We start from the raw sequence: 27,710 nt of genomic DNA on the forward strand, positions 1-27,710 counted from the left end.
GCATACATAAATCACCAAGGGGGGACCAGGAGTCAGGCCGCTCAGAGAGAAGTGAGCTTGATTCTCCTATGGGCAGAGGCTCATGTGCCCTGCATATCGGCAGTATTCATTCCCGGAGTGGACAACTTTCAGGCGGACTTCTTAAGCCGCCAGACTCTATGGCCGGGGGAATGGTCTCTGCATCCACAAGTCTTTCAAGCACTCTGCCAAAGATGGGGAGTGCCGGACGTGGATATCATGGCATCGAGACTCAACAAGAAGCTAGACAGGTTCATGTCCCGCTCAAGGGATCCGATGGCCTGCGGAACCGATGCTCTGGTTTGCCCTTGGCATCAGTTCAAGCTTCTTTATGCGTTTCCCCCGCTCCAGTTACTACCCCGCCTGCTGCGCAGGATCCGGGTGGAGCACATACCAGTTATCCTGGTAGCTCCAGCATGGCCCAGAAGGGCTTGGTACTCACTAATCCTAAGGATGGTAGTGGGAAACCCTTGGACTCTGCCTCTAAGGCCAGACCTGCTATCGCAAGGTCCGATCCTCCACCCTGCCTTACGGCATCTAAATTTGACGGCCTGGAAGCTGAATCCTTGATTCTCAGGGGTAGAGGTCTGTCTCAGAAAGTAATCTCTACCCTAATCAGAGCCAGGAAACCGGTCTCTAGGGTGATTTATCACAGGGTCTGGAAGGCCTATATAGGCTGGTGCGAGTCCAAGCTATGGCTTTCTCGCAAGTTCACCATAGATAGAGTTTTAAGTTTTCTCCAGCTAGGAGTGGATAAAGGATTGGCATTAAGCACAATCAAAGGACAGATTTCTGCCCTGTCAGTGTGGTTTCAGCGGCCACTGGCCACCCACTCGCTGGTTAAGACCTTCCTTCAAGGGGTCTTACGTATTAAACCTCCAGTTAAATCCCCGCTTTGTCCGTGGGATTTAAATCTTGTTCTGTCGAGTTTACAGAAACAACCGTTTGAGCCGTTGGCTGAAGTTCCTTTGGTTCTACTGACAAGGAAGTTGGTGTTTTTGGTTGCCATAGTTTCCGCAAGAAGAGTTTCGGAACTGGCAGCCTTATCCTGTAAGGAACCATATCTTATATTTCATAAGGACAGGGTCGTTCTCCGCCCTCATCCTTCCTTCCTACCGAAGGTCATATCCAGTTTTCATTTGAACCAGGATTTGGTATTACCATCCTTCTTCCCTAAACCTACTTCCAGAAAGGAAGGGTTGCTGCATACCTTGGATATTGTCAGGGCCATGAAGGCCTATCTTAAAGCTACAGAGAAGATCCGGAAAACAGATGTGCTGTTTATTCTACCGGATGGGCCCAAGAAGGGGCAGGCAGCTGCAAAGTCCACCATTTCTAGGTGGATTAAGCAATTGATCACTCAGGCCTACGGCTTGAAAGGGTTGCCTCCTCCAGTATCATTAAGGGCTCATTCTACTAGAGCCATGGGCGCCTCCTGGGCAGCGCACCACCAGATCTCTATGGCTCAAGTTTGCAAGGCGGCAACCTGGTCTTCTGTCCACACATTTACAAAATTCTACAAGTTGGACGTAAGAAGGAATACTGATACTGCCTTCGGGCAGGCAGTGCTGCAGGCTGCAGTTTGAGACCCTCGGATTCCGGGGGCTCCTCTTTTTTTGAGTTAAATTTAAAATTTAAGATTATTTTTCTCAAATAAGTTGGATTTATTATGATTTGAGTATATCTCTAAATTAAATCCTTTTGTCTTGGAGATGTTCTCCCTCCCCTCATTGTAAGCATTGCTTTGGGACATCCCATATAGTAATGAATGCCGCTCTGTGTCCCGTGATGTACGATAAAGAAAAAGAGATTTTTAATACAGCTTACCTGTAAAATCTTTTTCTTGGAGTACATCACGGGACACAGAGCTCCCACCCCTCTTTTGAGGACCATTTTGGGAGGCATACTGCTTGCTACAAAACTGAGGTACTCCTCCTATGGGAGGGGGTTATATAGGGAGGGGCATTTCCTGTTTGAAGATTGCCAGTGTCTACACCTGAAGGTACTCCATATAACCCATATAGTAATGAATGCCGCTCTGTGTCCCGTGATGTACTCCAAGAAAAAGATTTTACAGGTAAGCTGTATTAAAAATCTCTTTTTTTTATTTTTATTTTTTTAATTGGGGTTTACAACCACTTTTAACGGTTTTAAAATGTCATACAAATATGCTGTATATTTTAAATCAAATCTTTATTATTTTTTTTGTCCAGAACATGGTGTGGGTGGATTTCTGCCAGTCAGTCTGTGTCACGCCCCTCTAACCTGTGTCTTAGAATAATAGGGAGGTGAAGCCTTCATCAATCTACATGTAATATCCCGCCCCATTGTGTTTTAGCTGGTTAGTGGACCTGGATGGATGAGGGAGTGAGTGGGTTTTTATTTACCACCGTGTATACACCCACATGTCTCTCTAGTCACATGGGCTGCTCAGATGTGATGGGGATGAAAAATGCTTGGCGTAGAATCTCACTGAAAACTGAGCATGTGCAGCGCTGCAAACACTTGCAAAATCCCTAGCTGAATTGGGGACATGAACAGAAGGTGGAGATAGAAAACAGCAGAATCAACCAGGTTTGCAGACTACAGAATACTAATCTCATAGGCTCCTTTCACACGGCGTTCCATTTGTCCATTATTCATCCATACATTGATGGCTAAAAAACAAAAACCAATGCCTCTCCATGGAAAAACTGATGTAGACGGATGATTATCCATTTACATCCGCTTCCGTCAACAACTTTTTTTTTTTTTTTTTTTCCTAACGGAGTGCATGTAAACGCCTGTTTTGCATTGATAGTAGATGTAAAACAACTGATCTGTGTTTTTTTTTTTTTTTTTTTTTTTTAAGAACTGTTGAAACAAATGGAATGCTCTTGTGAAAGGACCGCTAGAAATGAAAGCCCCTTTCACACGATCGGAATATTCAGATCTGCCTGTCGGTTTTGGCGGCGGACCTGAACAGCCGCTACATGCAGTCCTATAAAGTGCCGGATGGCAGCGGAGACCTGTCCGCTGCCATCCGATCCACCAAAATCAGACGGATGCCGATACGTCCCCATCCGTCCATACCGGATCGGGTGAGATCTGATGAAAACAGACATGCTGTCTATTTTCATCACATCTCTCCATAAGAGACAGCGGCGCTGCACAAGCCCCTCCCCGCTCAGTGATCAGAGAGGGACTTTTCATCCGCCAGATCAGCAGAGAGATCTCCTGCTGAGTCGGCGGGAGCTGGCGGACTCCATAGCGACGGAGTCCGCCTCGTGTGGAAGAGGGCTTGGTATGAACAGCATGTAATGCAGCATCTATTGATGTGTGTGTGGATGTGTGTGTGTGTGGCTTTTTTTTCCCATAATGTGGGTTTAGTGACAATTTAATACAACAAGCTGTAGTTAGACGTTGAGTGGTTACTATTACAGCTGCACCAGATGTGTGTGATCAGCTCTGAATGCATATTTTGCCCCTTGGATCACAAAGAAATAATGAAATGAATTCCTTTTTGGAGAAAGCATTGCTGCACTTTGTATAGTTACGGTAATCCCAGTAGATGGTGGCTGTTATTATTTGGCCAGCTCATATCTTTAGGACTAGTGAAAAGAACATGGAAGTCCTTGACTGACTGCATAGGTTGTTTACAGCTTACCTGCTACATCCTGGCGGACATCTATAGTACACCTGCAGTTGCTGTCCATGGGGGGGGGGGGGGGGGGGGGAAGCCTATTCATGTTGATCGATTTTCAGTGTATTTCCATTTTTCTGTTTTCCTAGGTGTGTGGTGCATATCTGTCTACTGACTGGAATTCACGTAAGAAAAGCGGAAACAAGCTGAGCTTCTTTGGAACTGGAGAGTGTTTTGTTTTTCGGGTAAGCGGCTCTTTCGACAGTCCTTTATACATTCAGTAAAGCCATACCTATGTACCCAGTAATTACACTGCTTCTAATGGGGTTTATGAACTACTAGAGGACATTATAATAATTTTTTTTTTTCAGATTAACCACAGCCCCGGACCATATTGCTGGTCAAAGACCAGAGCACTTTTTGAGATTCGGCACTGCGTCGCTTTAACTGACAATTGCGCGGTCGCGCGACGTGGCTCCCAAACAAAATTGGCGTGCCTTTTTTTTTTCACAAATAGAGCTTTCTTTTGGTGGTATTTGATCACCTCATGCGGTTTTTAGTTTTTGCGCTATAAACAAAAATAGAGCGACAATTTTGAAAAAAAAATCATATTTTTTTTTTTTTACTTTTTACCAGAATACATTTTCCCCAAAAATATATATAAAAAAAAAAAATCCTCAGTTTAGGCTGATACGTATTCTTCTACATGTTTTTGTAAAAAAAAAATCGCAATAAGCGTTTATTGATTGGTGCGATCAGCGATTTTATTTATTTATTCGGTCGTGCGACATTATGGCGGACACTTCGGACACATTTTTGGAACTATTGTCATTTTTATAGCGATCAGTGCTATAAAAATGCATTGATTACTATAAAAATGCCACTGGCAGGGAAGGGGTTAACACTAGGGGGCGGGGAAGGGGTTAAGTATGTTCCCTGGGTGTGTTCTAACTGTAGGGGGGGGGTGGACTCGCTAGGGGAAATGACTGATCGCTGTTCATACATTGCATTTCTCCCCTGACAGGAGCGGGAGCTGTGTGTTTACACACACAACTCCCGGTTCTTGCTCTGTAATGAGCAATCGCGGGTGCCCGGTGGTGATCGTACCCGCCGGGCACGCTGGTCGGGACCAGGGACAAGCGGGGGGCGCATGTGCCCCCCTAGTGACCACTTTGCGAGGCGATGTAGAGCTACGGGCTCTCGCGCAGGGGAGCCGACCTGCCGTCGTAGAACTGCGGCGGCTGGTTGGAAAGTAGTTAAGACTGGATTCTGTCTGGAGCAGACATCTGGCTCACCGCAGAAGTGTGGTGCATCTCCATTCACTGTTTCAGGTCCGATTTCAGCCTGATTTTTTTGGGCTGAAATCGTACCTGAAACGGACCAGAAGACGCACAGGACTCCTGTGCAATTTGTACTGGAGCCGCTGTGGACATGTGTGAACCGGCTCCATAGAGAATGTGAACCCAACCTTGGCAGATCAGCGTGGGATGGAATCAGCTTCAGAAAAGGTACGTATAGCGAGTTTAGCTTTACAGGCTAGTTAGGTTAGTCTTTGGTTGTGGCTGCAAGTAGATTTTACTTCTAGATTGGACGTCGCTTTAATCTAAACATATTCACATGCATAGGTAAGAAAAGGACGCTCTTGAAATTGGAGATTAAATGGGTGGAAGCAAAGACTAAAATAAGAAAACCTCATTTGCATTTAACCTGCATGTTCAGACTTCTCAGGTGTGAACATTGTGTACATGGAAAGCATAACTGGCATATTTCTTTCAGTGTCTTAATTGAATCTGTTTGTTTAGCTTCAACCAGAGGTGGAACGCTACGAGTGGGTGATCATAAAACACCCCGAGCTCGGCAGAGTAAGTGCAGCAGCAGCAGCTGACCAAGAATCAAACTCTTCCCAAGACACTGCGGATGGCACGGACCCTTCTGATCGCCTGTCTCCATTCCTGGCCACTCGCCACTTCAACCTTCCGTCCAAAACAGCCTCCATGTTCATGGCTGGGAGCACAGAATGCATTATCATAGGTGAGTAGTTGGTGCACAAAGTGTAATACTGGCCTGTTTTTATTATTGCTCTAAATGTTTAACCCCTTGACCTCTGGAAAGGTTATACCCCCTGCCTGACCAGAGCATTTGTTTGCAATTTGGCACTTTTTTTTTGTGGTTTGATCACCACTGGGATTTTTAGTTTTTGCAATATAACCCCAAATTTTGAAGAACTACCGTACTTTTTGTTCTAAAATCCAATAAGCTTGTTTTGTCATACATTTAGGCCAAAATGTATTCAGCTACATGTCTTTGGTGTGAAAAAATAAATCCCAAAAAGCGTAGATTTAGATTTACAGAGGTGGTCTAGTGCTAGAATTATTGCCCACGATCTGACGTTCGCAGTGATACCTCACATGCATGGTGCAATCGCTGTTTACATATGACAAGAGACCGAGGCTTGCGTTCGCCTTTGCAGGGGGACGTGTGTGTGTGGTTTATTTTTTTTATTTTTTTTTATTCATTCAAATGTTGGGGTCTATTAGACTCTAGAGCTCTCCTCCTCCACTTAAAGAATCTGACCACACTAAGATCGGTGTGAAAGATGATTTCCCAATTTAAAAATAGCACTGGTTATATCCAGCGAAACCGAAGTGATGACATTTTTGTTCTGGTTTCTTAGGCCATAAAGATGATTGGAACCGCTCCAGTCGGCTCTATGGCCAGATGGCAGAACCGCCAGCTGCATTCTCGGGGGGGGGGGGGGGGGGCGCGGCATCCCCTCCCACTGGTTGTAAAAGCAGTCTAGTGGCTAATTGGCTGCTACCCTGTTTCCCCAAAAATAAGACCTACCCTAAAAATAAGACCTAGCGTTATTTTCCAGGAGGGCTGCAATATAAGACATACCCCAAAAATAAGCCCTAGTTAAAAATGCTTGTATAATCCACTCTATTACAGTAGTATATAATGTACAATGTGTGTGTTTCTGTAATATAATTATGGGGAAGAGAGCTCCGGCGGGTCACAGAAGCACAGAATGGCGCTATAACAAAGGTATTTGGCACAATTATATTACAGGAACACACACACATTGTACATTATATACTACTGTAATAGAGTGGATTGTAGGATTTTACAAGCATTTTAACTTGGTTCTCACTGGGGATTCCTGACAGGCAGGGAGGGAGAGGGGGAGAGAAAAGACACCATATTACATGGTAAGACCTACCCCGAAAATAAGCCCTACTGTGTCTTTTGTTGGCATAATTAATATAAGACCCGGACTTATTTTCAGGGAAACACGGGTAGGATTGCTTTTATATGAGAGCCAACTGCTGGCTGAAAAAAGCAATACCAAGAGGATGCCTAAACCTGCAGGCATCATCCTGGTATAACCACTCAAAGTCCAGCGACATACAAGTATGTTGCTTGTTGGGCATATATTGTAATGTGTGTGTGTGTGTGTGTGTGTGTGTGTTTTTTTTTTTTTTTTTTTTTTTTTTTTTTTTTTACATGCAGCCTGTGGGCTGCATGGGGGGAAAAAAAAGAAGCTACGATTCTTCCATTCACATTTACAGATGTAGATGAAGAGATATCTGCCAAGAAAAGTGTGGGGAAAAAAACTCCGATCGGAACCTCTGCACTAACTATCCGATGTTAGTATAACAATCTCCCATGCTGTGTTTTATGTTCTGACAGAGGAGCGGCTCCGCTGCCAGATCACTCCGGTAAGCGCTCTCAGCCAATGGCTGAGAGCGCTGATCGACTGACTTTTTTCGGTCATGCCCCAGCGATTCTGTGAACCGCAAGAACCATCATAGCAGCAGTTTCACTGCTTAGCTTGATTGTTCTTACAGGTGACGCCATCCGGTGCTTCTCCGGGCTCTCCCATGCCATCAGGGATGCGGAGAAAGAATCCCGTGCCATCTCTAGGACCGTCTGAGGCCCTGGTGTGACGTTCGTCATGTCCGGACCGCGGTTGTAAACAAAGCCATGATCGCGGCCGGTAAGCATAAGATTGGTGAATTTATTTATATTTTCGATCTCGCGCTTTCCAGCCTTTATAAGACCCCACATCTCTCTATAAAGAGGACCTGTCACAAACCATTCCTATTACAAGGGAGGTTTACATGCCTTGTAATAGGAATAAAAGTGATCAAAAAAATTAATGTAACCTTTTTTATTTTATTTTTTTAAAACTCCCCTGTCCCTGGTAGCTCACGCTCAGAAGCGAACACACACGCAAGTCCTGCCCATATATGTAAACGCTGTTCAAACCACACATGTAAGGTATCGCTGCGTGCATTAGAACGCAAGCAACAATTCTAACACTAGGCCTCCTCCTAACTCTAAACTGGTAACCTGTAAGAAAAATTAAAGCGTCGCCTATGGAGATTTTTTAAGTACTGAAGTTTGGCGCCATTCCATGAGTGTGCGCAATTTTAAAGCGTGACATGTTGGGTGTCTATTTACTTGGCGTAACGTGCTCCTTTAGTCTATACAAAAAAATTGGCCTAACTTTACTGTGGTTTTTGTTTTTGTTTTTTTAAATGTTTGGAAAATTGTTGCGTAAATACTGTGCAAGAGAAAAAGTTGCAATGACTGCCATTTTATTCCATAGGGTGTCTGCTAAAAAAAAACATATAATGTTTGAGGGTTCTGAGGAATTTTCTAGCAAAAAAAAAGGTTTTTACATTGGGAGAGGAGTGCCAGAATAGGCCCGGTATGGAAGTGGTTAAATATTTTTTTTTTTTTAAACTGCCCGTTTCTGTTTTCAGACAAGTGCATCCACAAACTTCTGTTTTCAGTTTCAGCATCGGCGGTTTCATTTTGGCGCATCACTAATTTGTGGTATTGAGGTTTGAACATGCGCTACAGACACAGATTTAGCTGTTGTGATATGTAACCAGTGTTCATTTTTTACGTCAAATTTCAATTTAGTTTTTAGTTGGTCTTTTGAGAGTCAATTTTACTTTTAGTCAACTAAAATTGTTGGTAATTTCGTTGACTTTTATTTTCAATATTTATTTTAGTAACAGAGTTGCTTTAAAACAGAAGTATGGGAATTGAAAATGACAAACCTATTCACCTGGGGTGGATACAGCATTGGTCCAATGCTTCATCTGCCCCCCGCCGCCTCTGACCAAGAACTGAGTGATCAAAGACTGCTGATCACTTGGTTCTCAGTCTTCAGTCTATGGCTGTCAGTCGCCGGCTCTTTGCTCAGCCCCTCCAGTGCTTATTGGAGTGCAGAGATGTGGAAGGGGCGGGAGCGGGTGGCTAAGGCCCTCAGTGGCTCTGAGTGGCTGAACAAGCCTTGCAGAGCCTGGAGCAGTTCATTGATGTTGGCTAGGGGTGCAACGGATCGTCATTGATCTGTGATCCGAAAGGGTCAACGTCCGTGGATCGGCACACTGCCCAAAGGAAAGGCCGCTGCTTCGGCCTAGCGCCGGAGCGGCGGCCATCTTGGTATACCCGGCGGCGGCCTAGGTCAGCTTCCCAGAGCGGCGCTGACTGAGATGTGGACATTGCAGTGGGGGAGGGGGATGTGGACATTGCAGTGGGGGGAGGGGGATGTGGACATTGCAGTGGGGGGAGGGGGATGTGGACATTGCAGTGTGGGGAGGGGGATGTGGACATTGCAGTGGGGGGGAGGGGGATGTGGACATTGCAGTGGGGGGGAGGGGGGTGTGGACATTGCAGTGGGGGGAGGGGGGTGTGGACATTGCAGTGGGGGGGGGGGGGGGTGGACATTGCAGTGGGGGGAGGGGGATGTGGACATTGCAGTGGGGGGGGGGGGGGATGTGGACATTGCAGTGGGGGGAGGGGGGTGTGGACATTGCAGTGGGAGGGAGGGGGATGTGGACATTGCAGTGGGAGGGAGGGGGATGTGGACATTGCAGTGGGAGGGAGGGAGATGTGGACATTGCAGTGGGGGGAGGGGGGTGTGGACATTGCAGTGGGGGGAGGGGGGTGTGGACATTGCAGAGGGGGGTGTGGACATTGCAGTGGGGGAGGGGGATGTGGACATTGCAGTGGGGGGAGGGGGATGTGGACATTGCAGTGGGGGGAGGGGGGTGTGGACATTGCAGTGGGGGGAGGGGGGTGTGGACATTGCAGTGGGAGGGAGGGGGATGTGGACATTGCAGTGGGAGGGAGGGAGATGTGGACATTGCAGTGGGGGGAGGGGGGTGTGGACATTGCAGTGGGGGGAGGGGGGTGTGGACATTGCAGTGGGGGAGGGGGGTGTGGACATTGCAGTGGGGGAGGGGGATGTGGACATTGCAGTGGGAGGGAGGGGGATGTGGACATTGCAGTGGGAGGGAGGGGGATGTGGACATTGCAGTGGGAGGGAGGGGGATGTGGACATTGCAGTGGGAGGGAGGAAGATGTGGACATTGCAGTGGGGGGGGGGGGAGATGTGTACATTGCAGTGAGGGGGGAGATGTCTGTGGACATTACAGTGGGGGCTATATATGGTAGTGATCCAAAAAATTATCCGATCCATGGCTCTGATCCGAGGAATGAATCGAACCGTGAGGTGTGTGGTTTTTTTTTTTTTTTTTTTTTTTTTTTTTTTTGATCCGTTGCACCCCCTAACGTCGGCTGACAGCGGACCTTGGCCCACAGGTAACAGGAGTACAGAACTTTGAACATTCCTGTGATCCCCAGGATATATTTCCCAGATAACTAGCTTTTTCAGAAGGTCATTAATATGTGCATTTATTTATTTTTGAAAATTGTTTAATTTACTGATTAAAGATGAATGTCCGATGAATCCTTTAGATCTGCTGCATTGCTACCTGTTCTGGTCTTATCAACTGATGGGTCCTGCCTTAATCTTTCCTTCCACTAGGTGGCGGAGATGGACAAGCTTTATATTTGGACTCTGATCTGAATTATGGAAGAACCAGCCACTGCAACACCTTCAACAACCAGCCTCTGTGCTCCGAAACCTTTCAGGTGGCAATAATAGAGGTGTGGGGTTTTGAGGACAATCTCCACCATGAGGAACGTCCCTCAACCTTACATTGAGTCATTTCTCAATGACCCATGTCGCCAGCGCAGAATTCTGGGACAGCTAAGCAGGTACACGGGAGGTCTGCTGGAGTTGCTGTTCACTACTGGTTCTTGTCTGATGGACTAAAACGTGTATCTGTTGTTGTGTTGTACAAAACCACACTATGACCTCTGAGATTAATGATGGATGTCTGTTCAAGTAACATCATCTTCATTCCATTGCATATCAAGAGTTCTTATCATGTAGACTTTGCACCAGGGAACTGTGACTTCCGCCCATTCCAAGTGTGTTTGCTGTGTTATCTGTGTGCTTGTCACATACAGCTATTTGTACTGTCTTTGTGTATTTGTGTATTCAGTCTTTCCTTCTCCTCCCTCAGAAACCAGCTATCATTGTGTAACCTTAAAAAGAACAAGAGTCTGGATAGGGGATTATTTCACTTGTCCCGAGTCTGTCTCCGTGTTGGAAATTTTAGGAATAAAGTGAATCTCAGGCATTGATTGGTCCTGTCCGTTTTTTTTTTTTCATATATATATATATATATATATATATATATATATATATATATATATATATATATATATATATATATATATATATATATATATATATATATATATATAATTTCGTTCCAGAAACCTGCTTGTAATCCAAAGCACTTGTATATCAAAGCATTTTTTTACAGGGTATAAAAGAGAAGAGAGGCACCTCTAAGGCCTTGTACTCACGGCAGGACATGTCCGATGAAAACGGTCTGCAGACCGTTTCCATCGGACATGTCTGCCCGGGGACTTCTGTTCGATGGCTATACACACCATCGAACAGAGGTCCGCGTGTAAACAATACGCGGGGCGTGTCCGCGGTGTCGCAGCGACAATGACACGGCGATGTGGGCGGCCCGCCTTTAAAATGCTTCCACGCATGCGTCGAAGTCATTCGACGCATGCGAGGGATGGCTGGCGGCAGGACATGTACAGACGACCGTACATGTCCGGGCGGACAGGTTTCCAGCGGACTGTTTTAAAGCAAGTCCAGGAAACAGTTGTCCGCTGGAAACCTGACCGATCCGCCCGAAAATGGTCCGCTCGGGCCTACACACGGCCAAACATGTCTGCTGAAACTGGTCTGCGGACCAGTTTCAGCAGACATGTTTGGTCGTGAGTACGGGGCCTAAGTGTAGCAATAAATTGCTAAATGTTGTACCTTCATTAAATGTAACCATATTGTTACACTTGGAGGCTCCTCTTTCTGTTTTTTTTATACTTAGTTGTGACATGATGCTACTCTTATATCAAGACATTGCTTGTATATCAAGCAAAATGTATTAAAACATTTTGCTTGTCTTGCAAACGCTCTCAAACCAAGGTTTTACTGTGTGTGTGTGTGTGTGTGTGTGTGTGTGTGTGTGTGTGTGTGTGTGTGTGTATAGGTGCTTTGGGGTGGAGGGGGCTACAGGGCGCCCCCCTAAGCACCTACACCCCATGTTGAGGGCATGTGGCCTGGTAGGGCGCTCGCTCGTCCCCACCCCCTTTCTTTACTGGCTGGGCTACATGCTCGGATAAGGGTCTGGATTTTGGGGGAACCCCCACGCTGTTTTTTCAGCATAGGGGTTTCCCCTTAAAATCCATACCAGAACTAAGAGCCTGGTATGCTCTTGGAGGGGGAACCCATGCCGTTTTTTTATTTAAAATTTGGCGTGGAGTTCCTCCTCCAGATTCCCACCGCACAAGTGTGAATCCAACCTCAAATAATAATCAGCTCTGTGGGGGGGGGGGGGGGGGGTTGCCTGAGAAAACTATTTTCTCTTTCTGTAAAGTTGTTTCAGTTAAGACAGTGATGCAACTTTGGAGGATACTTCCATTGAAATCAATGGGTACAAGTTTCCTAGAAGTCGGATTGAAGTAGTACAGGAACCTTTTCTGAAGTCTGAGCGACTTCAGTAGTGTACATTAAGACGGCTCTCATTCACTTACATTGATTTTCTCATGTCGGGCGACTTGAATTCGGATCCCAAGTCGCCCCTGTGTGAACTGGCTCTTAATGAAGGTACAACATTTAGCAACTTATTGCTACACTTAGAGGCGCCTCTCTTCTCTTATACCCTGTAAAAAAAATGCTTTGATATACAAGTGCTTTGGATTACAAGCATGTTTCTGGAACTAATTATGCTCGCAATCCAACATTTTACTGTATTCTAGTTCACTTTCTATTTTATCATGAATGTTGGAAAAAAATGGCCTTTGATTTCTCCATGTAAGGGTCTTCCATTGTTCCCATTTTATTTTTTGGGTAACTTTCTGCCCCATGTGTTAAGTGTGTGGTTTTTTTTTTTTTTTTTTTTTTTTTTTTTTTAAGAATACACCACTGTCCCCTGCCCTAAAGCTTGTTACTAAGCAAAATGTTAGCAATGTGCACTGCCAATTCTCAAGCGTCCACTAGATGGCAGCATTGGCAGAGGGATGACCATATGCGCTAATTATGAATTTTATTATTTCCCACATGCATACATATACAAGCAGGGCTGCCATCAAGAATTATGGGGCCCCTTACACAGCTTCAGGCATTGGCCCCCTGGAGCAGAGAAGCACGGGGGGGGGTGCTGCCGTCTGAAATTGAGACGCGGGGGGGGGGGCTGCTGCGAATTGAGAAGGGGGGGGCCTTTACAAAAAAAGAAGAAATAAAGAAAATTATATATATATATATATATATATATATATATATATATATATATATATATATTATAGGGGTAGCCATCCAGGGCCCTGGGGATCTCTGGGCCCTTTAATAAAAAGAAATACAAAATATATAGATTTTTTTTTTTTTTACGGGACCTCTGGGCCCTTTAATAAAAAAAACATATAAAATAAACATTTATAAAAAAAAAAGTGGGGGGGGGTTGCCATCCTGGGCCCTTTAATAAAAAAAAAATATATATATATAAACCAAAAATAAACCTTTATAAAAAAAAGGGGGTTTGACACATGGGGCCCTGGGGACCTCTGAGCCCTTTAATAAAAATATATATATATATATATATATATATATATATATATATATATATATATATATATATATATATATATATATATATATATATATATATATATATATATATAAAAAAAAGGGGGGGTCGCCATCCCAATAATAATAAATATATATATATAAAAAAAGGGGGGTCGCCATCCCAATAATAAATTTTTTATATATATATATATATATATATATATATATATATATATATATATATATGATTTTTTTTTTTTTTCTAAGAAAAAAAAGGGGGGGTTGTCACCTGGGGATCTCCGGACCCCTAAAAAAAATAAACAAAAGGGGGGTTGCCACCTGGGGGCCTCGGACCCCTAAACAAGAAAAATTGGTTCTTTAAAAAAAAGGGGGGGTAGCCATCTGGCCCTGTGGGTCTATGGGCTCCTGGGGACCTCCCGATCCCTAAAAAAAAAAAAAAAAAAAGCGGTTGCCTTTCGGTGCATACTAGCTCGTTATGGCTTTTGCCTTACAGGTGTAAAAAAAATAAAAAAATGCGGGTATACAACCGCTTTAAGGGAAATCTCCCTAATGAGACATAGATTAGGGGGAAAAAATATGGCTTAAAATATACTTTAAGATTGGGCTACCATTGTAAAAGCCACATGGGCTGCTCTCATTATTTCATCTGTTGCCCATCCTACCGACACAACAATATTCTCATGTATTTAGTGCTGACCTTTGCGCAGGGCTTATAGAAAACTATAAAAGCAGTAGTTGACTTCCCCAAAGTGGTGTGCAGTGCTGCAGGCAGAAGTACTCAGACCAGTTTAGGGGAAGCTAATGATTGTAGCTGTAAAAGATAAAATATAGAAATATCAAATGATCTTATTATTGGAATTGTGAAGCCAGACTCCATTGTTGTGTAGCCGGGTGCAGCTGGCTGTGATCCACACCAGTTTGTATGCGACGCAGGCTTTTTTTTTTGGCTAGCACGTGACCTACATGCACTGACAGTAGTTACCTACATACACTGACCTACCTGACATGCACTGACCTACCTGACATACACCGACATTTACAGACACATTATTACACTGTCTGGCGGTTCTGACCTACCTCGGCTCAGCGGTGTCACAGCAGCAGGCAGTCATTCCTTCAGAGAACCGAGAAGCCTGGCGGGAGGGGAGGAGAGCTGAGGAGCCTTGAGGAGAGGAGAGCCACCCGCGGCCCTCCCGAGCGCCGTGCAGGGATGTGGCACCGGCGCGGCAGCTGTATTGTAATTCCCGCCTTCTGGAGCCTGTCCAGCGCCTATGATGGACGTCACACGTCAAGCGGTCGCAGCATTGGACCAGTGAGACGTCCATCATAAGCGTTGCACAGGCTCAAGAAGGCGGGACCTGCTATGGGACTCGGCTACATTTGGTGGCGCTCGGGATCAGATCGATCCTGGCGCTCGGCTCTAATAATGCAGTCCTGCCACCGTGAGACTCTGGGCTTTACAGGGGTCACATTCAAGGGTTCAGCCACGGCTAGCGGCCCCCTCCCGACGCCGCTGCCTGTACAGTTCTCCCCTGCGAGGAGATGTCGCTGATTGGCTCTCCTCATCACACAGTGTGTGTCTTTAGCCTCATAAACACAATCGGATTTTCCGACACGAATTGTGTGATGACAGTATGTTGTTGGAAAATTCGACAGTTTGTACGCTCCATCAGACAGTTGGATAGCATGCTTTAAAATTTTCTGACAACAAATGTGTGATTTCGGAGTATCCACTCGTGTGTACAGAAGTTCAATCGGAAAAAAAGTACAAACACGCATGCTCAGAAGCAATGCTAATTATAACATAAAATTAGCAGAAGTTGCCCAATGGGCGACGCTAAAGAGATGAAAAACCACGTAGTTTTGTGTTTGTTGGATGACAATTCTTTGCCGTTTTGTATGCAATACAAGATCGCAGCCAACGCCCTTCGCACAAAATTCCTACGCTTTGTCCGATGGAAATCCGATCGTGTGTACCAGGCTTATCAGTGTGAGCCGAGGAGAGCTGATAAACGGCTCTTCCTTGTTTACATGTGATTGGACACAGCTGATCACATCACTAAAGGGCGCACCATCGGCTCTCTACCGAGATCGGGGGCACGCTGTGTCCTAGGAAAATGGCGTGGCTGTGATCGCTGAGCTGCAGTTGCGCAAAAACTGCGGTTCTGGGGTGCTGTCATATGACGTGGTCCCAGAACGAGAGTGCCACTCTACCGCCGTCATTTTACTACACGGTGGGCGGCAGTCGGTTAGGTTAGACAGGTGTGAGCAGCCTTCCATCTAAGGAGGAGCTCCGGCGTGTTCGCAAACCCCACGTGCAGAGCCTGCCAGGAAGTTGGCACTGCGCTGCGCTAATTGCAGGCAGTGAGACATTTCCCGATCTCTGCAGCCACGCATCGGGACAATGTCTCACTGACTGTGATTAACGCAGCGTCGACTTCTTGGCGGGCTCTGCACATGGGGTTTGCGAACACGCCGGAGCTCATCCTTAATAACAACATGTGTCGGCTTCAAGAGTCGTGGCAGAACAGAGGACCCTTCATCACCAGCGGCTCCTTCGGGGGTAAGCATACAATTTCAAGGCCAAACTTTGAGCTGCATTCCTGACAACCTTGCAGCTTGTTTCTGGTTCCCGTGTTCCCATCACACAAGGACATGTTTGGCCTTATTTATCAAAGTCATAATAAAGAGGCCATATTATCTGGTCACCTCTGGTTGTAACTGCAGGGTCAGGACTGTTCTCCCCATGTTTACAAGTTGTGCGCTCCCATTACACTCCTTATGGAATAAATGAATTGTTTTCTTTCCTTCTCATTATATTTCCTGATTTGGTCTCTGGTGTTCCCTCAAAGACTCTTAAAGCAGAACTCCATTCAAAAAAAAAATAGCCCATTAAAGTAGGGCTGTTACTGATCAAAAAATTTCTGTTCGATTAATCGTTTTTGTTTTTTTTAATCGACTAATTTCGATGAATTATAACGCACATACAGATCCAACTACTTTAAGCTGATCTCCTTGCAGGCTGATCCCCAGTGCAGCTACCAACCACTGGAAAAATGGATAGCAGGATACAAAAAGCACACAAAGGCAGCGCTCGATGGGAATAGCATTAAAACTTTTATAGTCCAAATAAATATTGCACTGGAGATAAAAATCGATGTAGCTACATAAACTGTAAAAATGGTGCGAGTAATACCAAACGGTACTAAAAGCAGTCATAAAAACATGTAGCTAAGTATGATACTGGTATAAAAATGTGTACAACGATACCACTGCTGAATCCAGATGAGGAGAGGTTAACATCAGTCCGTCGGCATGTAGATGTCCCGTGAAGGGAACTATCACAACTCCCAGTGGATGGCTGTAGAATCCCAGGTTGATAGAGGGAAGTGATAGAGGGAAGTATAACAGCCCTTGCGTGTGGCTGATAGTAAAGTCCCGTCGGCATGCAGATATGAAGGCACAGCAAAGGAGCCCTTCAGATGGACACAACAAGCCCCGTCGGTGTCCGCGACGTCGCCGTATCTCCGACGGAACTCCCTGAAGGCCCAGAAGCCGGCGGAGAGGTGAGTACCAATTAAAATAATTGTAATCGATCAAAAAGATTAAAGATTAATCGATTAATTAAAAGTTAATTTGCACAGCCCTACATTAAAGTATAAAAAGCAGCTTTTGCTGCAATATTTTGTATAAATCCAGGACTATCCCACAGTAATGATTTTCTGCCACTAGATGTCAGTCTTCCAACAGCAATCATCATTTAACCTACTTCCTCACTACAAGTGCAAAGTGCACTTGGAAGTGCAGTCGCTGTAGATCTGAGGGGGACATGCAAAGGAAATAAAAAAAAACTGCATTTTAGCTGGCACATGATTGGATATTAAAATCAGCAGATCTTCCTCTGAGATTTACAGCGACTGCACTTCCAAGTGCACTTTTAGTGCGATTTCAAGTGCACTTTGCACTTGTGGTTTGCACTTGTAGTGCAAAGTGGATTTGCCTTTCGTAAATAACCCCAAATGTTTTTTGTGGCAACGTTGACTTGTGCGATGCAGTGCCATTTATTCAGAAAGGCACCCCAATGCATCTCCTGCAGTGACATTTTTTATTTTTTTTATTTGTTGCACATTGATTTTGAATCGATCGTATGATAATCTGATCGTTTGTACAGAGCTTTCGAGAGGCGATCATGATAGTTCATCTGATGGAACAAGCACAAATATTTTTCTCGTATACCGCGTTTCCCTGGAAATAAGCCCGGGTCTTATATTAATTTTGGCAACAAGAGACACAGTAGGGCTTATTTTCGGGGTAGGTCTTGCCATATAATGTGCTGTCTTCTCTCCTCCTCTCTCTCCATGCCTGACAGGAATCCCCAGTGTGCTTGTAAAATTCTATAATCCACTCTATTACAGTAGTATGTAATGTACAATGTGTGTGTTTCTGTTATTGTGCCAATTACCTTCGTTATAGCGGCATTCTGCGCTTCTGTGACCCGCCGGGGCTCTCTTCCCTGCAATTATATTCCAGAAACACACACATTGTACATTATATAATACTATAATAGAGTGGATTATAGGATGTTACAAACAATTTAAACTAGGGCTTATTTTCGGGGTAGGGCTTATATTGCAGCCCTCCTGGAAAACAGCGCTAGGTCTTATTTTCGGGAAAACACGATAATACCAGATCGTGTTATTTTTGTTTAATCAATACAGTTGACGTTCAAAACACATTACATCACTTTAGAAATGGTATTCTGTTGTAAGAGAATTTTCGTAACTTTAGAAAACTCAATATGAGAAAAAAAACAGACGATCATTCATTCAATAATCTCATTGTGTGTACCAGGCATAAGGGAGGGTATAATCCCTGACAGTTTTTTTTTTTTTTTTGCCATCTGTGTCCTATTGAGGAGATTTCCCTTCACTTCCTGTCTCATAGCCAAAACAGGAAGTGAAAGGAAATCCCTCCAAAGTTAGAAAATATTGTATGTGTCATCCGAACTTTGGGAGATTTCCTCTCCGTTTTAGTGTTTTAATACTGACACAATATTTGGGATTTTCAGGATGTCCCGCCTTCTGTGGATGCAGTTGTTGGGCACAAGGTTCTAGGAGTGGCACTCAATGGGCCAGATTCTCAAAGGCGTTACGACGGCGCAACACCATTTGCGCCGTCGTAAGTCCTAATCTGGCCTCGGGTATCTATGCGACTGATTCTTAGAATCAGTTACGCATAGATACCCATTAGATCTGACAGGCGTAAGGCTCTTACGCTGTCAGATCTTAAATGCAATTTTTTTTCCCGCCCCTAGGTATCGCCGACGTAGTTTTCCCCGTCGCTTATGTAAATTAGCAAATTACGAAGATTCCCGAACGTACGCGCGCTCGACGCAGAGAATTTACGTCGTTTCCGTAGCCTTTGCGACGCGTAAAGTTGCCCCTGGGTCTATGGAGGCGCAGCCAATGTTAAGTATGGCCGTCGTTCCCGCGTCAAAATTTAAAAAATCTACGTCGTTTGCGTAAGATGTCCGTGAATGGCGCTGGACACCATTTACGTTAACGTCTAAGCAAATGACATCGGTGCGACGTCATTTAGCGCAATGCACATCGGGTAATTTACCCGACGGAGCATGCGCAGTACGCTCGGCGCGGGAACGCGCCTAATTTAAATGGTGCCCGCCCCATTTGAATTGGGCGGACTTGCGCCAAGCGCTTTTACGATACACTGCCGCAAGTTTACAGGTAAGTGTTCTGAGAATCAGGCACTAACGCTGTAAACCTGCGGCGGTGTAACGTAAATCACATATGTTACGCTGCCCAGGAGCAACATAATTATATGAGAATCTGGGCCTGTGTGTCCTTAGTTGTTGCTGGGCCTGTAGACAGTTCTGTGTGCCTAGAGGTTGCCCACCCTTCTCTCTGATAGCTTAGGGACATCCCGGGTTCTATGAATACTCAGCCCGTGTCCTGTACTGTATGGAAATAATAAGAGGAATTGTGATTTGCCTGTACATTGTGTCCAATCACCAGCCTATAAGCCAGGGTCTGTCATTTCTCTGCCTGTGTCCTGTACTGTCTTCACGTCAAGATACGGAATTCACAGCTGAGTCATAATTCCTCTTTTTTTTTTTTTAGAAGCAGATTTGGATAGCCAGCCTCCATATTTCTCTTATAAAAGGTTAGCTAAACCCAGGACTCTGCATTCACTATATCTGGTCTCCCACAGTACACAGAAATGCGATTAGTTTTAGTAAATATAAACTGCTAAATACCTTTTCTCATCAGCAGTATATAGCAGTCTTGTGACTTCTATCAGTGTCTGGTTAAAGATTCGTAGGAGGAGTTTTCATTCTTATTTGACTGTCCTATGAGGCTGCAGGACACTCGCCCCATACACAGGGTTGTCCAGGGCAGTGTTTCTCAACTTTCAACATGTCATGTTTTCAGGATTTCCCTCAGATGAAAGGGCTGTGGTAATTACTAAGGGCTTTTTCACACGGAGCCGACCGTTTCTGGGTCCGCTCCGTGTGTCCGCCAAAGCTCAGCGGGGATCCCCGCTGAGCTGTCGGCGGATAGGGCGGTCCCCGCACACAGTGCAGGGACCGCCCTGTCTCTGCTCCGCTGTCCCCTATGGGGGACCGGATGCAGACGGACCGTCTGTTCGTCTGCATCTGGTCCGTTCCGCCGAACGGAAGAAAAATAGGGTTTCTTCCGTTCGGAAAGCGGATCCTGACTGACGCGGACGCTCCAATTTTTTACAAAATTGTTCCTATTTTTTTGTTTATAGCTCAAAAATTAAAAACCGCAGAGATGATCAAATACCTCCAAAATAAAGATCTATTTGTGGGGAAAAAAGGGCATCTATTTTGTTTGAGTGCAACGTCGCACGACTGCGCAATTGTCAGTTAAAGCGACGCAGATCGCAAAAAGTGCTCTGGTCAGAAAGGGAGTAAATTCTTCCGGGGCTGAAGTAAAATATGGCCTGGTCACAAAGGGGGGGGACACTTCTGGAGGCATACACTTACATAAGTAATAATCATAGATATAAAAACTCCATCATTGCATTGGAAATATTCTGTGTTTTCAGTCGTTTTGTAGGCCAGGTAAACGTCGCACTGCACACTGGACAGTCACACCAAGACAGATCAGATGACTGGAAACCACACAGAGCCATCATCATCCTTCCTCCTTCCTGGAAACATTTAACCACTTCATCTCTACTCATCACACTGGGCAAGCTTAACCCTTTCCTCAGGACTGAGCTTTACTTATCAAAGAAAAACCTTAAAGGGATTGTAAACCCTCGCGTTTTTTCATCCTATGCATTAAGGTGAAAAAAACACCTTGCAGTGACCGGCCCCCCAGCCCCCATTTTATTTCCGTGGGCGTGATCCCGCGCCTTCTCGGCTCTTCATTGGATAGATTGATAGCAGTGCAGCCATTGGCTCCCGCGGCTGTCCATCAAATCCAATGAAGCTTTCGCTGGGGGCGGGGCCGAGTCATACAATCGGCGGCTATGTACGGCAAGTGTATGACACGGGAGCGCGCCCGCAAGGAAACCCTCTGGGGATTGAGCTTCCCAAAGGGGGTTATCTAATGCAGGGAGGAGCCGCGAGGGCCGCCGTGGGACCCCAGAAGAGGAGGATCGGGGCCACTCTGTGCAAAAACAAACTGCACAGTGGAGCCAAGAATGATATATTTGTTATTTAAAAAAAACTAAACCCATAGTATTACTGTAAGGAGCCTTAGCCAGATTCAGAGAGAGTTACGCCGGCGTATCAGTAGATACGCCGTCGTAACTCTGAATCTGCGCCGTCGTTAATTTAAGCGTATTCTGGAAAGTCTCCTACGCCGTTGTATCTTAGGGTGCAATATTTACGCTGGCCGCTAGGTGGCGCTTCCGTTGAGTTCGGCGTAGAATATGCAAATGACTAGATACGCTGATTCTGAAACGTACGTGCGCCCAGCGCATTTTTTTTACGTACGTCATTTACGTATGGCTTTTTCCGGCGTAAAGTTAGTCGAACAAATAGCTGGCCTAGTCAATGTTAGGTATGGCCGTCGTTCCTGCGTCGAAATTTGAAAATGTTACATTGTTTGCGTAAGTAGTCCAAAAATGGGGCTGGACGTAATTTACGTCCACGTCGAAACCAATACGTCCTTGCGGCGTACTTTGGAGCAATGCACACTGGGATATGTACACGGACGGCGCATGCGTAAAAAACGTCAATCACGTCGGGTCACCACCCATTTACATAAAACACGCCCCCCTCATCCTCATTTGAATTAGGCGCGCTTACGCCGGCCCCATTTACGCTACGTCGCCGTAACTTAGGAGGCAAGTGCTTTGTGAATAAAGCACTTGCCTCTCTGACTTACGGCGGTGTAGCGTAAATACAATACGCTACGCCGCCGGAAAGATGCGCCGCCGTACCTGAATCTAGCTACCTGTCTTTGCTGACTTCTGAAATGCTAGTTGCCTGACTTCCATGTTGATCCAATTCTGTAGTATTTTTAGTTATTCATCTGGAACAAGCAGATAGGAAGTTTTGACTCTACAGTATAACTAAAGGAAATATTTTATAGAGTGGTGAGGAGTTATTCATTATAAGGTTTATATTGCTGTTCATGCCACCATCTATTAAGGGCGCACGGGCGTCACCTCCCCTATCCATTGTCGCTGCCCCCCATCCCCTTTTAGGACACCAGGCGCCTGAATTCCAATGTGGGGTGGATGTTTTTTTTGAAGCAGCGATTAGAGCCAGAGACCCTAATAGCAAGAAATGCCGGCAGTACAATTGATTCTTCTTACAAATCTTTATTTGGCAGCAACAGCAGTGCTACGTCTGAACTGCTAACGCGTTTCGACCGGAGACTTCCTCATTTCACCGCATCCAATTCGCATAGCAGGAGATTGTGACCGACTCTCTATGAAGCTGGTTCACACATCTCCACATTGGTTCAGGTGCGAATTGCACAGGAGTCATGTGTGTCTTTTGGTTCGTTTCAGGTCTGAATTCAGACCACAATTCAGACTGAAATCGGACCTGAAATAGTGAATTGAGACGCACCGGACTCCTGATGTGAACCGCTGCGTGTGAACCCATCCTGAGGCTGGATTCACACCTATGGCATTTTTAGTGCATTTTGCAGATTTGCACTAAAGAACGTGTTCCATAGGAAACCATGGTAAATGGACTGTAGTGCAAATCTGCAAAATGAAAAAAGCACAAAAAATGCAATAGGTGTGAATCCAGCCTTATGCAGTGATCGTTGCTAAAAATATGCACTGTCACTGTACGAATGACACTGACAGGGAAGGGGATAACATCAGGGGCGTTCAAAGGGTTTAATGTGTTCCTAGTTGCTGGTGTTTCAGTGTAGTGGGGGAGGTGCTTTTACTAGTGGAAGGCATGAATCGGTGTTCCTGCTTTGCAGGAACGCAGGATCCATGTCTCCTGTACTGACTCTGCCTTGTTTACATAGGCAGATAAAGATAAAAGGTCTGCGGTCACCGGTGATACACCTCCATCCCTGTATGCATATGCAGAAAAAGAGTCGCCCTTGGGACTTTAAATGAGGTGGTCACAGTTTGCCACTGAGTAACAAAAATAGTAACAGTATACATTTTTTATTAAAATAGATGTACATACATGAATAATACAGCATGGTAGCTCAGCCAATGGATTTGCACATAATAAAAGGTAATTAAAATTGATACAAACGTTATAAAATGCAGTATATACAAATGCACGCATCAGAAAACCCGACGCACGTTTCGCGAGATCATTGCTCGCTCATCAGGCGTGGATGCAAATGGAATGTATCTAAAATAGATAAAGAAATGTGTCACAGTGGTAAATGCATGAACAATGGCAGAATGGGCCAGAAAAAAAAATGGCCCAATACTTACCAATGAACGAAGCCAGTGTTTACATAGGCAGATCGCCGTTCTGTCTGTGTACAGAATGATCAGCAGGTGACAGCGAACATTGGGTCCTCGGGAGCTGGAGTGAGCCGCCGGCGCCGCGCACTCGCACACGATACCCGGAACTGCAGGATCATGTATATAAACTTGATCCTGCGCAAGGTGGCCGCCCTGTAGCAGTAAATGTGCTATGGAGAGGTCGGCAAGTGGTTAAAGCTAAGAAGAGGAAAGGTGCACATGGACAGGGCCATCCACAGAGCAATACAAAAAATCCCCAGCAGATAAAGGCTCTGATTTTACACTAAAACGTGACACAAGTTCAGAATCGGTTAAAGAAGGGAGGGGAGAAGGAAGGGTGACACGAGGACTGTGAGTCTCGCATAGGCAGGTAGCTCCAGACAGAAGAATAGGCTAGCATTGATTTTTTTTTTAATGGCTCAGAAAAGGAGAAGGGCAGGGATCAGGCATGTGACTGTGGAAGTGATAAAAAAGGAAGTGACAGAATAATGTTGTAATCAGTGAGACGGCAAGGAGAGGAGCTGGGCCGTCATGGGAGCAATATGTTACACAAGCAGCTTGTACTATTGCTAAACCTAAACATGTTCTGTGCAAAAATAAAAAATAAAATCTTAATTAAAAATGCAATTGCAGTACAAATACTGTACATCCCGCGGTAACATTTACATAGCTCCCAACTGTCCCTGATTTTGAGGGACTGTCCCTAATTTGGAGCAATGTCCCTCTGTCCCTCTTTTCTCCTCATGTGTCCCTCATTTTGTTCTGATCTGTATAGTTACATATAAAATGTACTTTTTATCTTTCAAAAAGTGTTTCCCAGTGCTAAACCTTTTATCCATTTGTACATTTTAAAAGATAATTTAAAGGAATAGTAGTGGTTAAAAAAAAAGCCCTTGTGGATTTAATTAACCTTCTTTTTTTGGTTCATTCTCCTTTTAAGGGGGTGTGGCAGGGAGGGTGTCTCATGCCTACATACGTTTGCTAGTAGGCAGGGCTGGTGCAAGGATTTTTGACACCCTAGGCGAAACCCTAATTTTGCCGCACCTCCATTGGCTCCACCCCTGACTCCACCCCCTGTGTCCTGCCCGTGTATACCCCACCTTTTAAATGAAGGACCCATCAAATGCAGCCTCACCAGTGCCCATCAAATGCAGCCTCACCAGCGCCCATCAAATGCAGCCTCACCAGCGCCCATCAAATGTAGCCTCACCAGCGCCCATCAATTCAGCCTTCTAGTGCCCATCAATGAATGTTTGCTTTCTTCCATTCATTTGTGAGTTGGGACACAGACACAGCCCTCTGCCGCCTGTGCGCCTCTGACACTATATACAAATGGAGCGGCAGCTGCCTGCTGATGCTGTGACTTAGTTGGTTGTTGCAGAGAGAAAAGAGTAGGAACACCAGTGGCCGGGCGCCCCTAGGCCCCTGGAGCATACACACGGCCGGTTTTCCTGACCAAAGCTCTCAGGCAGTTTTCCTGTCGGGAAAACAGGCCGTGTGTACACGGGGAAAAGTGACCGAGCCAGTTCTCGGTTTTCCCCTCTGTCTTTTGACCGCCGAGAAACCCGATGGTGTGTACAAGGCATTAGAGATCCATTGATTTCTCACTAAGTTTGGCCTTGTACTTTTCTCTTCTACCACTGGGGGCCAGGCACTTGGTGGTACTAGATATGAGAAGGACAACTCAAGGTCAGGTTATGGGTATAGGGGGAATCTCAGCCAATGGGCAGGGGTTTTCTTGAATCCCTTGGTCTGCTGGGAGAGCCTATATATTTGGGGGGAGTCAGGTGACCTATGTTCTGTGCCACCTGGACTACCATCTGGGTGTATGTGTGTTGTCTGCCCCAGGCTGCTAGGCCAGAGATTGGGCCTATCCTGGGGGCATCTGGCTGCCAGGCTGTGTGAGGGACTATCCAAAAGTAAGAGGGCAGCGCAGGTTTGAAACTGCGGCTTGCAATCCAACCAAAAGTGATTGTTCTGCCGGCTGGAGAACCTGTCGTGGTTGGAGGTAGAAGGGAAGATGTCGCCACTAAGGGACCATCCACCTTTACCAGGGACCACAGTGACTAGCTGAAGCAAGTACCGCAGCAGTATTCTCACCAAACGGGCATGGTGGAGAATCTGGAAACTTTAGGCGGTAATTAAGTCAGGGTCCCAACCAACGGAGGTGACACTTGCAGAGCAGCCTTGTGTGTCAAGCTAGGGAGCGAGCCGGTCAGCAGAGGTGAAGCTTGAAGTTATCCGAAGTGCCAAACTAGGGACCCAGCAGGGAAGCATGGGTGACGCTTGAGGGAGATACCACCGCAAAAGCCTTGAGGAGCTCACGGGATTCAGAGTTGGTGATTTAGAGGGTCCAGTGAGAGACCAGGAGCTCAAGGGGCTGAAGATCTACAAGTAGAAGTTGTAGTTAAGCTAAGAGAACTGTTACGTTTGAATTAGGAACTGTTAAAGCGGGGGTTCACCCTTAGAGGGCACTTTTCCCCCTTAGATTCCTGCTCGTTATTACTAGGGGAATCGGCTATTTATTTTAAAATATGTGCAGTACTTACCCGTTTACGAGACGCATCCTCTCCGTCGCTTCCGGGTATGGGCTTCGGGAATGGGCGTTCCTTCTTGATTGACAGGCTTCCGAGAGGCTTCCGACGGTCGCATCCATCGCGTCACGATTTTCCGAAAGAAGCCGAACGTCGGTGCGCAGGCGCAGTATAGAGCCGCACCGACGTTCGGCTTCTTTCGGCTACGAGTGACGCGATGGATGCGACCGTCGGAAGCCTCTCGGAAGAATGTCAATCAAGAAGGAACGCCCGCTCCCGAAGACCCATACCCGGAAGCGACGGAAGAAGATGCAGCTCGAAAACGGGTAAGTACTGCTCATATTTTAATATAAATAGCCGATTCCCCTAGACCGAACGAGCAGGAAGCTAAGGGGAGATTTTATTTTTTTTTAAAAATGGGTGAACTCCCGCTTTAAGTTCTGTAGCCATAGGGGACAGCAAACCTGCACATGAAGAAGTAGCACCCTGCAGGGGCCTTTCCCTGTACAGCTGTCGTCCTATTAAAGCCTCGGAGTCTGCCTATTGAAATTGCAACTACTTAAGGGTGTCCTGCCCCTCACACTCTTTCCCTTGCAAAATATAAAAGGACTGTTAAAAGAAATAAAACCTCTTTTGCATCCAAAAAGTGTCTGGCGCCCAATGATTTTTACCACCTTTGCACCCACTATGCTTCACAACCCACTACATATTGAAGGATTTCAGTGGTCTGTGGCCTCAAAGGTTCTCATTAGACTGGAAGAGGTTAGAGATTCTGATACATTGATGAGGGGAAAGGGGAAGGTAAATGTCACAGTCAGGCTCGGAGACTAGTGCAGGATCTAAATACTAACCAGTGTTCACCAGAGCTCATGATGGTGGAGATAGGTTTTTCTGCTTGTTAGTACCAGGTCATGGTCTAGGAGGTGAGCAAGCTGGGGTACAGTAGCAGAAATAGCAGGTTGGGATCAAGCAGAAGCATAGTCCAATAACAAGCCAAACGTCAGAAACAAGTGATTCCAGGTTGGGATCAAGCAGAAGCATAGTCGGGGGATAAGCCAAAGGTTTGTAATGAGTCGTAGAGGCGATAAGGACAGCTGCAGATACGCAAGGTAGCAAGATATAGGCTGTTGAGAGGACAATAATCTGGCAAACAGGAAGTGCAAAGGCATGGCTTAAATAGGAAGTTCATGGGTGGAGCAAGGAGTTCAAGGTTCATCATAAACAAGGCAAGGAATCAGTTAAGTTTAATCAGGTGCCTCAGCAGGAAGAGCCACTGCCGGATGCAGCAGATGTCGTGGACTCAGATCCTGGTCCTGACAATAAATTATAAGAACATTAAGGCTCGGTTCACACCTATGTGAATTGGATACGGCTTGCACCACATCCAATTCGCATGACATTTTAAAATACCTTCATTTGAACGAGGCTAGTTCACATATCTGCGGGGCATTAGCTCTGCGCATTTCCAAAAAAACGTGTGCTATTTCTAGGCGTTGCATTCCGGGTCAAGTGCAAATTCAGGCCCATTATCTTCTATGGGCACGCATCTGAT

General features: G+C 45.6%; 1 protein-coding gene across 4 annotated transcripts in view; it reads left to right on the forward strand.

The window, feature by feature from the left end:
* Positions 1-11,148, forward strand: part of TBC1D24 (TBC1 domain family member 24) — a 64,899-nt gene extending 53,751 nt beyond the window's left edge. For all 4 annotated transcript variants that reach the window (XM_040356617.1, XM_040356615.1, XM_040356618.1 and 1 more), the window contains 3 exons: positions 3,790-3,885; positions 5,443-5,671; positions 10,488-11,148. In XM_040356617.1, the coding sequence (XP_040212551.1) occupies positions 3,790-3,885; positions 5,443-5,671; positions 10,488-10,666 (504 nt within the window). In that variant the 3' untranslated portion in view covers positions 10,667-11,148. The remainder of the gene's footprint in view (positions 1-3,789; positions 3,886-5,442; positions 5,672-10,487) is intronic.
* The last annotated feature ends 16,562 nt before the right edge of the window (positions 11,149-27,710 follow it).

The sequence above is a fragment of the Rana temporaria genome, chromosome 6 (assembly GCF_905171775.1).
Source record: "Rana temporaria chromosome 6, aRanTem1.1, whole genome shotgun sequence".
Taxonomy (NCBI): Eukaryota; Metazoa; Chordata; class Amphibia; order Anura; family Ranidae; genus Rana; species Rana temporaria.